This window comes from Scyliorhinus torazame, chromosome 25 (assembly GCF_047496885.1).
Source record: "Scyliorhinus torazame isolate Kashiwa2021f chromosome 25, sScyTor2.1, whole genome shotgun sequence".
Taxonomy (NCBI): Eukaryota; Metazoa; Chordata; class Chondrichthyes; order Carcharhiniformes; family Scyliorhinidae; genus Scyliorhinus; species Scyliorhinus torazame.
This window is the reverse complement of record NC_092731.1, coordinates 22,738,391-22,754,251: the sequence shown is the minus strand read 5'-3', so window position 1 is coordinate 22,754,251 and position 15,861 is coordinate 22,738,391. Positions and strand designations below refer to the sequence as shown.

Genomic DNA, 15,861 nt, shown 5'->3' with positions numbered 1-15,861 from the left:
CTCTGATACAGTGTGTGAGTGTGGGATTTACTCACTCTCTGATACAGTGTGTGAGTGTGGGATTTACTCACTCTCTGATATAGTGTGTGAGTGTGGGATTTACTCACTCTCTGATACAGTGTGTGAGTATGGGATTTACTCACTCTCTGATACAGTGTGTGAGTATGGGATTTATTCACTCTCTGATACAGTGTGTGAGTGTGGGATTTACTCACTCTCTGATACAGTGTGTGAGTGTGGGATTTACTCACTCTCTGATATAGTGTGTGAGTGTGGGATTTACTCACTCTCTGATACAGTGTGTGAGTATGGGATTTACTCACTCTCTGATACAGTGTGTGAGTATGGGATTTATTCACTCTCTGATACAGTGTGTGAGTGTGGGATTTACTCACTCTCTGATACAGTGTGTGAGTGTGGGATTTACTCACTCTCTGATACAGTGTGCGAGTGTGGGATTTACTCACTCTCTGATACAGTTTGTGAGTGTGGGATTCACTCACTCTCTGATACAGTGTGTGAGTGTGGGATTTACTCACTCTCTGATACAGTGTGTGAGTGTGGGATTTACTCACTCTCTGATACAGTGTGAGAGTGTCGGATTTACTCACTCTCTGATACAGTTTGTGAGTGTGGGATTTACTCACTCTGATACAGTGTGAGAGTGTGGGATTTACTCACTCTCTGATACAGTTTGTGAGTGTGGGATTCACTCACTCTCTGATACAGTGTGTGAGTGTGGGATTTACTCACTCTCTGATACAGTGTGTGAGTGTGGGATTTACTCACTCTCTGATACAGTGTGTGAGTGTGGGATTTACTCACTCTCTGATACAGTGTGTGAGTGTGGGATTTACTCACTCTCTGATACAGTGTGCGAGTGTGAGATTTACTCACTCTCTGATACAGTTTGTGAGTGTGGGATTTACTCACTCTCTGATACAGTTTGTGAGTGTGGGATTCACTCACTCTCTGATACAGTGTGTGAGTGTGGGATTTACTCACTCTCTGATACAGTGTGTGAGTGTGGGATTTACTCACTCTCTGATACAGTGTGAGAGTGTCGGATTTACTCACTCTCTGATACAGTTTGTGAGTGTGGGATTTACTCACTCTGATACAGTGTGAGAGTGTGGGATTTACTCACTCTCTGATACAGTTTGTGAGTGTGGGATTCACTCACTCTCTGATACAGTGTGTGAGTGTGGGATTTACTCACTCTCTGATACAGTGTGAGAGTGTGGGATTTACTCACTCTCTGACACCGCGTGTGAGTGTGGGATTTACTCACTCTCTGATACAGTGTGTGAGTGTGGGATTTACTCACTCTCTGATACAGTGTGTGAGTGTGGGATTTACTCACTCTGATACAGTGTGTGAGTGTGGGATTTACTCACTCTCTGATACAGTGTGTGAGTGTGGGATATACTCACTCTCTGATACAGTGTGAGAGTGTGGGATTTACTCACTCTCTGACACCGCGTGTGAGTGTGGGATTTACTCACTCTCTGACACCGCGTGTGAGTGTGGGATTTACTCACTCTCTGATACAGTGTGTGAGTGTGGGATTTACTCACTCTCTGATACAGTGTGTGAGTGTGGGATTTACTCACTCTCTGATACAGTGTGTGAGTGTGGGATTTACTCACTCTCTGATACAGTGTGTGAGTGTGGGATTTACTCACTCTCTGATACAGTGTGAGAGTGTCGGATTTACTCACTCTCTGATACAGTTTGTGAGTGTGGGATTTACTCACTCTGATACAGTGTGAGAGTGTGGGATTTACTCACTCTCTGATACAGTTTGTGAGTGTGGGATTCACTCACTCTCTGATACAGTGTGTGAGTGTGGGATTTACTCACTCTCTGATACAGTGTGAGAGTGTGGGATTTACTCACTCTCTGACACCGCGTGTGAGTGTGGGATTTACTCACTCTCTGATACAGTGTGTGAGTGTGGGATTTACTCACTCTCTGATACAGTGTGTGAGTGTGGGATTTACTCACTCTGATACAGTGTGTGAGTGTGGGATTTACTCACTCTCTGATACAGTGTGTGAGTGTGGGATATACTCACTCTCTGATACAGTGTGAGAGTGTGGGATTTACTCACTCTCTGACACCGCGTGTGAGTGTGGGATTTACTCACTCTCTGACACCGCGTGTGAGTGTGGGATTTACTCACTCTCTGATACAGTGTGTGAGTGTGGGATTTACTCACTCTCTGATACAGTGTGTGAGTGTGGGATTTACTCACTCTCTGATACAGTGTGTGAGTGTGGGATTTACTCACTCTCTGATACAGTGTGTGAGTGTGGGATATACTCACTCTCTGATACAGTGTGTGAGTGTGGGATTTACTCACTCTCTGATACAGTGTGTGAGTGTGGGATTTACTCACTCTCAGATACAGTGTGAGAGTGTGGGATTTACTCACTCTCTGATACAGTTTGTGAGTGTGGGATTTACTCACTCTCTGATACAGTTTGTGAGTGTGGGATTCACTCACTCTCTGATACAGTGTGTGAGTGTGGGATTCACTCACTCTGTGATACAGTGTGGGATTTACTCACTCTCTGATACAGTGTGTGAGTGTGGGATTTACTCACTCTCTGATACAGTGTGTGAGTGTGGGATTTACTCACTCTCTGATACAGTGTGTGAGTGTGGGATTTACTCACTCTCTGATACAGTTTGTGAGTGTGGGATTTACTCACTCTCTGATACAGTGTGTGAGTGTGGGATTTGCTCACTCTCGGATACAGTGTGTGAGTGTGGGATTTACTCACTCTCTGATACAGTGTGAGAGTGTGGGATTTACTCACTCTCTGATACAGTGTGTGAGTGTGGGATTTACTCACTCTCTGATACAGTGTGTGAGTGTGGGATTTACTCACGCTCTGATACAGTGTGTGTGTGAGTGTGTGATTTATTCACTCTCTGATACAGTGTGTGAGTGTGGGATTCACTCACTCTCTGATACAGTGTGTGAGTGTGGGATTTACTCACTCTCTGATACAGTTTGTGAGTGTGGGATTTACTCTCTCTGATACAGTGTGTGAGTGTGGGATTTACTCACTCTCTGATACAGTGTGTGACTGTGGGATTTACTCACTCTCTGATATAGTGTGTGAGTGTGGGATTTACTCGCTCTCTGATACAGTGTGTGAGTGTGGGATTTACTCACTCTCTGATACAGTTTGTGAGTGTGGGATTTACTCACTCTCTGATACAGTGTGTGAGTGTGGGATTTACTCACTCTCTGATACAGTGTGAGAGTGTCGGATTTACTCACTCTCTGATACAGTTTGTGAGTGTGGGATTTACTCTCTCTGATACAGTGTGTGAGTGTGGGATTTACTCACTCTCTGATACAGTGTGTGACTGTGGGATTTACTCACTCTCTGATATAGTGTGTGAGTGTGGGATTTACTCACTCTCTGATACAGTGTGTGAGTGTGGGATTTACTCACTCTCTGATACAGTGTGAGAGTGTCGGATTTACTCACTCTCTGATACAGTTTGTGAGTGTGGGATTTACTCACGCTCTGATACAGTGTGTGTGTGAGTGTGTGATTTATTCACTCTCTGATACAGTGTGTGAGTGTGGGATTCACTCACTCTCTGATACAGTGTGTGTGTGGTATTTACACACACTCACACACTGGAACTGAGAGTGAGTAAATCCCATACTCTCACAATATATCAGAGTGAGTAAATCCCACACTCACACACTGTATCACAGAGTGAGTGAATCCCACACTCACAGTGTGGGATTTACTCACTCTGATATAGTGTGTGAGTGTGGGATTTACTCACTCTCTGATACAGTGTGGGATTTACTCACTCTGATATGGTGTGTATCAGAGAGTGAGTAAATCCCACACTCACACACTGTATCAGAGAGTGAATAAATCATACACTCACACACTGGAACTGAGAGTATGATTTATTCACTCTCTGATACAGTGTGTGAGTGTGGGATTTACTCACTCTCTGATACACACTATATCAGAGTGAGTAAATCCCACACTGTATCAGAGAGTGAGTAAATCCCATACTCACACACTATATCAGAGTGAGTAAATCCCACACTCACACACTGTATCACAGAGTGAGTGAATCCCACACTCACACACTATATCAGAGTGAGTAAATCCCACACTGTATCAGAGAGTGAGTAAATCCCACACTCACACACTGTATCAGAGAGTGAATAAATCATACACTCACACACTGGAACTGAGAGTATGATTTATTCACTCTCTGATACAGTGTGTGAGTGTGGGATTTACTCACTCTCTGATAGAGTGTGGGATTTACTCACTCTGATACAGTGTGAGAGTGTGGGATTTACTCACTCTCTGATACAGTTTGTGAGTGTGGGATTCACTCACTCTCTGATACAGTGTGTGAGTGTGGGATTTACTCACTCTCTGATACAGTGTGTGAGTGTGGGATTTACTCACTCTCTGATACAGTGTGCGAGTTCACAACACAGAATTAAGACAAGATTTCATTGCCAGGACCCTATCACCACCTGTTGCCAGGCAGAGCACGGCCTTTTGGCCAATTCGTTGGCCATCAGCCAACCAGTCGATCCGAGTCCCTCCAATCTCTCAGGTGCCATAAAGTCTGAGTTCTGCTGTTTGAAAGCTACCACATTTTTTTTTTTTTTTTTTTTTTTTATAAATGTTTTATTGAAATTTTTTTCCCAAACAACAATTTTTCCCCTCTTACAAAGCAAACGCAACAATAACAATACAGAAATTTTAAACAATACACAAGTAACACAACCCCTTTATCTTTGACCTAAACTAAACCCCCCCTCCTCCCCCCCCCCCCCTCCCCCTGGGTTGCTGCTGCTGGTCATCTGTCTTCCCTCTAACGTTCCCCTAGGTAGTCGAGAAATGGCTGCCACCGCCTGGTGAACCCTTGAGCCGATCCTCTCAGGGCAAACTTTATCTGCTCCAGTTTAATGAACCCCGCCATATCATTTACCCAGGCCTCCAGTCCGGGGGGTTTCGCCTCCTTCCACATGAGTAGGATCCTGCGCCGGGCTACTAGGGACGCAAAGGCCACAACGTCGGCCTCTTTCGCCTCCTGCACTCCCGACTCTTCCGCAACTCCAAATAGAGCTAACCCCCAGCCTGGTTTGACCCGGGCCTTCACCACCCGCGAAATCACTCCCGTCACTCCCTTCCAATACCCTTCCAGTGCCGGGCATGCCCAAAACATATGTGCGTGGTTTGCCGGGCTCCCGCCACACCTCCCACATTTGTCCTCCCCTCCAAAGAACCTGCTCAATCTTGCTCCCGTTATGTGTGCTCTATGTAGCACCTTAAATTGAATCAGGCTAAGCCTGGCGCATGAGGAAGAGGAATTTACCCTGCTTAGGGCATCAGCCCACATACCCTCCTCTATCTCCTCCCCTAGTTCTTCTTCCCACTTTCCTTTTAGTTCGCCCACCGACTCCTCCCCCTCTTCCCTCATCTCTCGGTAAATCTCTGACACCTTGCCCTCTCCGACCCACACCCCTGAAAGCACCCTGTCCTGTATCCCCTGTGTCGGGAGCAATGGAAATTCCCTCACCTGTTGTCTAGTAAATGCCCTCACCTGCATATATCTCAAGAAATTTCCCCGGGGCAACTTATACTTTTCCTCCAATGCTCCCAAGCTCGCAAAAGTCCCATCTATAAATAAATCTCCCACCCTCCTAATTCCCAACTGGAACCAGCTCTGAAATCCTCCATCCATTCTTCCTGGGGTGAACCTATGGTTGTTCCTGATTGGGGACCCCACCAGGGCTCCCCGCACCCCTCTCTGTCGCCTCCACTGTCCCCAGATATTCAATGTTGCCGCCACCACCGGGTTCGTGGTAAACTTTTTAGGTGAGATCGGTAGCGGCGCCGTCACCAGCGCCTCTAAACTCGTCCCTTTACAGGACTTTCTCTCCAGTCTTTCCCACGCCGCTCCCTCACCCTCCATCATCCATTTACGTATCATTGCCACATTGGCGGCCCAATAGTAATCGCCCAAGTTCGGTAGTGCCAATCCTCCTCTGTCCCTACTACGCTGAAGGAACCCCCTCCTTACTCTCGGAACTTTCCCTGCCCACACGAAGCTCGTGATGCTCCTGTCTATTTTATTGAAAAAGGTCTTAGTGATTAGTATAGGGAGACATTGAAATACAAATAAGAACCTCGGGAGGACCATCATCTTAATTGCTTGCACCCTGCCCGCCAGTGATAGAGGCTGCATGTCCCACCTCTTGAAGTCCTCCTCCATTTGTTCTACCAACCGTGTCAGATTAAGTCTGTGCAAGGTTCCCCAGCTCCTAGCGAGCTACCACATTTTTATAAACGTTTGAGTTGCTCACTTCCTCTGCTCGACTTAATGGAATGTGTCCATTGACCATCCATGGGTCAAAACTGATAATGGCAAAATAAAAGAAATGGGAAATAAGGGAATCGCCAGGAAGGACCGTACAATATTGATGTGAGGTGTTGTGCCACAGACCAGACGATCCCTGATCCCTACACCCAGCCCCAAAGGAAATTTCCAATCTCGGCCTGAGAGAAGTCATTTGTAGAATCAGAGTTTTACAGGACAGGAGACCATTCGGCCCATCGTGTCTACACCTAGCCAATCCGATTCCCCAACCCTGTCTCCGGAGTCCTCTAAATCCATCGCTTTTTAAAAATAAATTTAAAGTGCCCAATTCTTTTTTTTTCCAATTAAGGGGCAATTTAGCGTGGGGCCAATCCACCTACCCTGCACATCTTTAGGTCGTGGGGGTGAAACCCGCGCAGACAGGGGAGAAAGTACAAATTCCACACGGACAGTGATCCAGGGCCAGGATCGAACCTCGGCGCTGTGAGGCAGCAGTGCTAACCACTGCGCCAACGTGCTGCCCCTAAAGTCACCATTTTTAATATATATATGCAGCTCTCTTTTGAAACCTATGGAATTCGCCTCCACCACTTTCTCAGGCAGCACATTCCAAATTCCGACAACTCTCTGAGTAAAGAAGTTTCTCCTCATATCACTCCCAGCTCTCCTGTTGACCATCTTGAAATTGTGACCCGTAGTCACTGACTTACCAACTAGTGGAAAAAGAATATCCTTCTTTACCTTGTCAAAATTGTTCAAAATTTTGAACACTTCAATAATTCACCGCTTAATCTTCTCTGCTCTGAAGAGAAAAGGCCCAATTTCTCTAAGCTTTCTTTGTATATAAAATTCCTTATTCCTTGTATCATTCTAGTAAATCTCCTCTGCACTCTCTCTCGGACTTTAACATCCTTCCTTAAATAATTTCTCCTCGTCTCTGGTTTAAATCTGCTGCACCTTATCCTAAAACTATGACCTCTTGTTCCAGATTGCCCCACAAGAGGAAACATCCGCTCTACATCTACTTTGTCAATACCTTTTATCATCTTGTATAGATCAATTAGATCTCTCATTCTTCTAAACTCAAAAGAGTATACTAAACTGCTCAATCTCTCTTCATAAGGCAAACCCCATATCTCTGGAATCAATCTAGTGAACCTCCTCTGAACTGACTCTAATGCAATTACATCTTTCCTCAAATAAGGGGCCCAAAACTGTACACCGTGCTCCATGTGTGAGTAGGAGGAGGCCATTGTGTTCATCCAGTCTTTGTCCTTAGCCCCATTTTGTGTTCATTCAGGCCAGGATTCTCCACTGCGAGTGTGCCCCGCTACCGCTGCTAGCGAGGACGGAGAATTTGGCACTGAGCCAGATCGCCCAATCACGGTAGTGGGACCGGATAATCCCGCTGCCGTGAACAGATTAAGTGTGTTCCCCCCCGCCCCCTTCTCCTGCTCTTTCCCTGCAGCCCTGTATCAAATGTATGTGTTTTTTCAATGACTTTGCATCGACACAGTGCGTCTTGAAAACATTTTAGTCCCTTAGGCCTAGTTTAGTTGTGTCCGTTTCTTGTGTGGCAACCCCCTTTTCCCCCTGGAGGGGTCTGTGAACTCGCAACACTCTAATGTTATACCAGAGCTTGAATTGCTGTTCTTACTGTTGACCGTTCTGTTCACCAGCCTGTTTTCACTTGTCCCACTTGTTGTTTTTTCTCTCTTGTTCTTCCTGTAGTTGCCGAAGGAAATGGTACTGAAGTTCTATCAGAAAATGACGCTGCTGAATACAATGGACCGTATTTTATATGAGTCTCAGCGACAGGTAAAACATTGTGCGATCGTGAGAGGGGCCGGATGTTTACTCTGCCTTTGTCACTGAGGCACTAATTATGTTTACCTTGAATAGAATAATCTAGGCTGACTCTGGTGCACTACTGAGGGAAGGCTGCACTGTTGGAGGTCTCATCTTTAGGATGAGCAGTTAAACCAAAGCTCTGTCTACCCTCTCGGGGGGGGGGGGGGGGGGGGGGGGGTATAACTGACCCCATAATACGATCAGTCATTTTCAGCCTAACATGGGATATATCTACTTCCCATACTAGTTCTGGACAAAAGAGCACACAACTTAGCTTGCAGCTACTGGTCTTCATTCTCTGGCTTCTCGCTCTCCCCCTCTCTCTTTCTCTTTCTCTCTCTCTCTCTCTCTCTCTCTCTCTCTCACACTCACACACTCAACATCACTCACACTCTGGTCCTCGGCCTCGAGTTTCTTTCTCTCTCCATCGCGCTTTCTCAATCGTACACTTTCTCCCTCACAATCTCCCTTTCCCGCACGCACGCCCGCACACACACTCACTCTTTCTTTCATTTTCTCCCTCACACCAGGACTTCCCCCCTCTGCCTCTCCCTACTCCCACGCACATCCTCCTTTTCTAACTCCCAGGCACACCCTCTTCCTCCTTTTCTAACTCTCACGCACATTCGATTTCTACTTCTCTAACTCACACGCACACTGTTTTTCTCTACCACACACTTTCTCGCACACTTTCTCTAACTCTCGCTCTCACTCTCTCTCTCTCTCTCTCTCTCTCTCTCTCTCATTCTCTCACAGACACACATTCTCACTTTCTTTCACTCGCTCTCACCTGTGCTCTCCCTCTTGCTCTCTCCATCTCGCCCTATCGCGCTCTCGCCATTTCCCACCCTCTGTCGCCCTCTCCCATCCTCTCTCGCTCTCACTCTTTTTTAATATAAACTTAGAGTACCCAATTCAGTTTTTCCAATTACGGGACAATTTAGCGTGGCCAATCCATCTACCCGGCACATCTTTGGGTTGTGGGGTTGAAACCCACACAAACACGGGGAGAATGTGCAAACTCCACACGGACAGTGATCCAGAGACGGGATCGAACCTGGGACCTCGGCGTCGTGAGGCAGCAGTGCTAACCCATTGCGCCACCGTGCTGCTTACACTCTCACTCTTATTACTGTATTGAGCTCTAGATATTTTTCCTCCACATTGTCTTGGGAATACGGATCAGGTTAATTTTATCCTGGCCCTTATCCAATTCACCCCCATCATATCTAATCATACTCACTAGTGGCCATGATGCCATGAGGATACTTTTCTTAACCAACTACGTGTAATTCCTGCAAACACACTAGCTCTATGTAATGTTTTCCTGCACTCACCATCATCTTACTTGCCCCTCCATCTCAAAACCTGATGTGACTGTTTGCACAGGCTTCAACATTCCTGCTCTTCTGGTCTACGCAAACTGCCTTCAAGATATCAGCTTCTAGCTGCTGCAAGAGTTTGTAAAACAGAAGATATTTTTTACCATAACCTTTCTGCTTTGGTATCAATTTATATTGTTCCCTAGTTCAACATTTCCTATCTCGCGATACAGTAAATGGCAAATTAATTGGGTTCCTTGTTAATAATCTTACATCCTCGGCCAGCATTTGTCTCTCAACCAAAGCCTAAAAATTGAATGTCGTGTCATTATCTCATTGTTGTTTGTGGGAGGTTGACGTGCGCAAAATGGTGGCCCTATATTCAATGTTATTTTTTAAAATATAAATTTAGAATACCCAATTTTTTTTTCTCATGAAGGGCAACTTGGCAGTGGGGTGGCGCAGTGGGTTAGCACTGCTGCCTCGCGGCGCCGAGGTCCCGGGTTCGATCCCAGCTCTGGGTCACTGTCCGTGTGGAGTTTGCACATTCTCCCCGTGTTTGTGTGGGTCTCACCCCCACAACCCAAAGATGTGCAGGGTAGGTGGCTTGGTCACGCTAAATTGCCCCTTAATTTAAAAAATGAAGGGACAACTTAGCGTGGCCAATCCACCTACCCTGCACATCTTTTGGGTTGTGGGGGTGAGACCCACACAGACACGGGGAGAATGTGCAAACTCCACACAGACAGTGACCCGGGATCGAACCCAGATCCTCGGTGCAGTGAGCCAGCAGTGCTAACCACTGCGCAGCCGTGCCACCCAATATTATAATTCAATATTATAACAGTGATTACACGTCAAAGACTAGCACCTTGAACCTTCCTGAGGTTTGTTCGGGCCTCTGTATAAATTCAAGACTTTTATTTGGCCATTCAGTGTGACTTGGTCTTGATAAGACCTGTCCTGCTACTGGTGATGTACTCTTCATTGACCCGTGCCACATTTAGACACCTTCTATGTATTGCAGGGCCGAATATCCTTTTATATGACCAACTATGGCGAAGAGGGCACGCATATTGGCAGTGCTGCTGCGCTGGAACCCAATGACTTGGTGTTTGGGCAGTACAGAGAAGCGGGTAAGTGAAATGCAGCATTTGTAATCTGGGTAACATAGAACGGCAGAACTGATGTGACGTGCTGGCTCCTCGCCCAGCGGGTTCCCACTTGCCATTGGCTCCGGAGGAAGGAACAACATTTGAGGAGCTTGCCAGCATCTCAGCTCAGTCCTTTAATAAAACACTGGGGAGGCATTGGCTGCCATGTTGCGTTGCATTCTAGGCACCGCACTTTAGTAAGGATGGGGAGGCCTTGAAGAGTTACGAGCCTGGTAACAGGGGCCCCCATTCACGAGGGGAAGCTGGGGTTGCCTCTTTCTTCAAGCAGGGACAGTCAAGGGGAGATTTAATAGAGCCGTTCTAGACCACAAAGGATTTGGATAGAATAACTAAAGAGAAAATGTTTTCTCCTGGCAGGAGGATTGATAAGCTGAGGACATGGATTGAAATTAATTCACAAAATAGCCAGGGGAGAGATGGGAATCATTTTTTTTTTTTACATCGAGTTGTATTGACCTGGAATGTGTGGATGAGAGAAGGAACTTCAGTACTAACTTTCAAAAGGGAATTGGGAAAAAAATTCAGGACAATGGGGAAAGAGCAGAAAGGTTGAGCCGACTGGATAACTCTTTCAATGGGACAGCACAGGCAGGTGATGGGCCAACTGGCCTCCTTCTGCACTGTATGATTGGCTTCCCCAATCAGACATTTGATGCACAGTGCTGGTCAGAGGAAGGCTTCCAAGGCCATCCACTCTGTAGTGCCACAACATGAGGATGACCCAGCAGCCTGTTACAACACCCTGGGCTACCGCGCTGTCAATTCCAGCCCATTAGACCCAGAGTTGCGCCATAATTGAAATTAACAATTCTTGGAAAATACCCAAAGTCTTTGGCTGCCCAATAAGTACAGTCACCCGGTTTGTAAATTTAAACAATTAATTTTTATTAATAACAATAACTCTAATAAGTAGGCGGCAAGTACAACTGGTTAACTATTATCTAATTCCTAAACCCCCCCTCTTTAACTCACCCCACCCTCTTGACACAAGACAGACAAACACAGAGGGGAAAGAGGAGTGTTAGAAAAAAAGAATAATACAAGAACAAAAGGATAAAAGTCTTTGTTTCAGATGGACATCTTCCAGTTTGATTCTTTTTAGTCTCTGCCCTCGGTTAGGTGTTCTTGCTTTCAGTCTGATGGTTTTCACTGTAGATTCATCAGGATCTCAAGACTTCTCTGCAGATTCAGAAACAGTAAGCAGGAAACCTTTTTGGAGAAAGAAAGAAAGAAAACTCGCTCTCGGCCTCCAGGTGCATTCTGTTTCCTGAGTCCTCTGAAAACATCCCAGCTGGCAGGACCCAATCACTGTCTGTTGCCGGGCAGAATACGGTCTTTGGCCAATCCATTGGCCACCAGCCAACCAATCGAACCAAATCCCTCCGATCTCTCGGATGCCAGAAAGTCTTGAGTTCTTCTGTTCCAAAATATAACTCTTCATAGCACAGTGTACTATTTTGCAACTTTTGAGTTCCTCACTTCCTCCACTCGACTTGAAAGGCGAATGTCACTAAATATCCATGTAAAAAAAGTGGGACATCGGGGAACCAACAGGAAGGCTCCTTACAAAGCTGCTGGCTCTGTGGGTGGCAGGGGTAGAGAGTACCCACCCATTGGCTCCGTGAGTGGCAGGGGGACTCCTCCCCCTGTTGCTTCCTTGACAGTACACTGACATCCCTCATCTTCTGTTCCAAAGAATGGAAATTGATGCTTGTTAATTCCTCTCTGGCTCTCTTCCATTCTGTGTGTGCGCAAGCCATACTTTGTTCACTGTCTACTTTTAGGATTTGTTTACTGTCACGTGTACTGAGGTACAGTGAATAATATTTTTCTACGAGCGGCTCAACAGATCATGAAGTACATGAAAAGAAAAGGAAAGAAAAGAAAATACATAATAGGGCAACAAAAGGTACACAATGTAACAACACAACACCGGCATCGGATGAAGCATACAGGGTGTACTGTTAATCAGTCAGCCTAGAAGAGTGTCGTTTAGGAGTCTGGTAACAGTGGGGAAGAAGCTGTTTTTGAGTCAGTTCGTGCGTGTTCTCAGACTTTTGTATCTCCTGCCCGATGGAAGAAGTTGGAAGAGCGAGTAAGCCGGGTGGGAGGGGTCTTTGATTATGCTGCCCGCTTTCCCCAGGCAGCAGAAGGTGTAGATGGAGTCAATGGATGGGAGGCAGGTTCTTGTGATGGACTGTTTAGGGATTTCATGTCCGAATTGTCAGCTTAATTTAATAGGTAGGCTTCTCGCTTATTTCAATGGTTCAGGTGAGTGAAAGATTTCACAGCACAGTTTGAGGAAGAGGAGACAGCTCTCCCAGCTTCCTGGCCAACATTCTAACTTCAGTAAAGACCGCCCAAAGCAATAGATTATCTTGTTATTCAACTCCTGTGCTGTTTGTGGGATCTTACTTTGCACACTTTGGCTACCACTCAACAGCAATGACTACTTCAAGGCTATCCACTGGGGTCACTGGAGCACCTGCGAGGCGGAGAATGTTGTGGATAGCATGTATAGAGAGGTGGTCAAACCGCAGGCTCAGACTCTGCAGGCAGGAAGGGAATGGGTGACCACCAGGCAGAGCAAGAGAGCTAGGCAGGCAGAGCAGGAACTTCCTGTGGCCATTCCCGTGTAAAACCACTTTGGATACTGTTGAGGGGAATGACCTCTCGGGAAAGCAGCAACAGCCAAATTCATTGCCCCACAGTTGGTTCTGCTGCAGAGGGAAGAAGTAAAAAGTGTGGGAATGCGATAGGTATGGGGGATTCAATTATAAGGGGAATAGATAGGTTTCTGTGGCCACAAACAAGACTTCAGAATGGTATGTTGCCTCCCTGGTGCTAGGGTAGGGTCATGGACGTCTCTGAGCGGTTGCAGGACATTGCGGAGGGGGAGTGTGAACAGCCAGTGGCCGTGGTACACATCAGTAACAACGACATAGCTACAAAAAGGGATGAAGCCCTTAAAGCAGAATATAGGGAGTTAGGAAGAAAGTTGAGAAGTCGGACCTCAAAGGACCTCAGGATTATTACCAGTGCCACACGCTAGTCAGAGTAGAAATTGCAGGGTATAAATTTTAGGGTATATCGGTTGGATACGTGTCTGAAGAGATGGTGTGAGGGGGAAGAGTTTCAGATTTCTGGGACATTGGGACCGGTTCTGGGGGAGTTGGACCAATACAAACTGGATGGGTTACACCTGGGAAGGTCTGGGACTGGTGTCCTCCGGGGGCTATTTGCTAGAGTGGTTGGGGGCGGTTCAAACTAAAATGGCAGGTGGATGGGAACCTATGCAAAGAATCAGAGGAGGAGGAAACAAGATCAAAATCAAAAGACAGAAAGAGGAATGAGGAAAGTGATAGGCAGAGAAACCAAGGGCCAGATTCTGCCAGGGCCATAGTGAAAAATATTGAGAGTGAGACAAATAATGTTAAAAAGACCAGCTTAAAGGCTTTGTGCCTTACGTGTGGAGCATTCGCAATAAAGTGGATGAACTAAGCGTTTATTTCGTGAACGGGTATGATATAATCGGGATTATGGAGACATGGCTGCAGGGTGACCAGGGATGGGAACTGAATGTCCAGGGTTACTCAGTATTTAGGAAGGGCAGACAAAAAGGGGCTGTTTAGCATAGGGCTAAATCACTGGTTTTGAAAGCAGACCAAGGCAGGCCAGCAGCACGGTTCAATTCCCGTAACAGCCTCCCCGAACAGGCGCCGGAATGTGGCGACTAGGGGCTTTTCACAGTAACTTCATTTGAAGCCTACTTGTGACAATAAGCGATTTTCATTTCATTTCATTTCTAAAGGAAAAAGCGGTGCAGTGGCAGTGCTGGTTAAAGAGGAAATTAATGCAATAATGAGGAAGGATATTAGCTCTTGACAATGTGGAATCCATGATGTGGAAATGTTGTTGTAACCTGCTGTTGTAAGACTTCTTGATGTGGAATGTGTATGGGTAGAGCTGAGGAACACCGAGGGTGTCGTATACAGGCCCCCCAACTGCAGTGGTGATGTTGGGAATGGCAATAAACAGGAAATTAGAGATGTATGCGATAAAGGAACATCTGTAATTATGGTGATTTTAATCTGCATATAGATTGGGCAAATCAAATCAGCCACAATACTGTAGACAAGGAATTCCTGGAGTGCGTACAGGATAGTTTTCTGGACCAATATGTTAAAGAACCAACTAGAGAGCAGGCCACTGTACAATGAGAACGGAATTATTGGCAATCTAGTCGTATGAGACCCCTTGATGTTGAGCGACCATAATATGATTTTTCATTAAGATGGAGAGTGATGTAGTTGATTCTGAGACTAGGGTCTTTAATAAATCTAAATGAAGAAAACTACGATGATATGAGGTGCAAGTTGGCTATGATAGATTAGGAAACGTTACTTAAAGGGACGTCAATGGATCGGCAATGGGAAACATTCAAGGAGCGCATGCGGGAGCTGCAACAATTGTTTATTCCTGTCTGGCACAAAAGTAAAACTGGAACGATGGCCAATCCATGGCTTACATGGGATTTTAGAGATAGTATTCGATCCAAGGAAAAAGCATAAAAATTGGCCAAGAAAAACAATAGGCCTGAGAATTGGGAGCAGTTTAGAATTCAGCAAAGGATGACCAAGGGATTGATTAAGAAGGGAAAATAGAGTACGGGAGTAAGCTTGCAAGGAACATAAACACTGACTGTACAGGTTTGCATAGATATGTGCAGAGGAAAAGATTGGCGAAGACAAATGTAGGTCCCTTACAGTCAGAAACCGGGGAATCTATAATAGGGAACAAGGAAATAACTGAGCAACTAAATACATACTCCACAAATGAGGACACAAATCAGATACCAGAAATGTTGGCGTTTAGTGAGAGGGAAGACCTGAAGAAGATCAATATTAGTAGAGAAATAGTGTTGGAGAAATAGATGGGGTTGAAGACTGATAAATCCCCAGGGCCTGATTATCTGCATCCCAGAGTATTTAAGGCAGTGGCTCTAGAAATAGTGGATGCATTTGTGGTCATCTTCCAGGACTCTGGAATAGTCCCTGCAGATTGGAGGGTAGCTAATGTAACGCCACTATTTAAAAAGGGAGGTAGAGAGAAGACAGTGA

The 15,861-nt window shown here is 45.9% G+C and overlaps 1 protein-coding gene across 1 annotated transcript in view; it reads left to right on the top strand.

Annotated features, from left to right (window-relative positions):
• Window positions 1-15,861, top strand: part of LOC140402412 (2-oxoisovalerate dehydrogenase subunit alpha, mitochondrial-like) — an 81,912-nt gene that overhangs the window by 15,736 nt on the left and 50,315 nt on the right. The window contains exons 3-4 of the mRNA XM_072490176.1: window positions 8,125-8,211; window positions 10,594-10,702. Of these exons, the coding sequence (XP_072346277.1) occupies window positions 8,125-8,211; window positions 10,594-10,702 (196 nt within the window). The remainder of the gene's footprint in view (window positions 1-8,124; window positions 8,212-10,593; window positions 10,703-15,861) is intronic.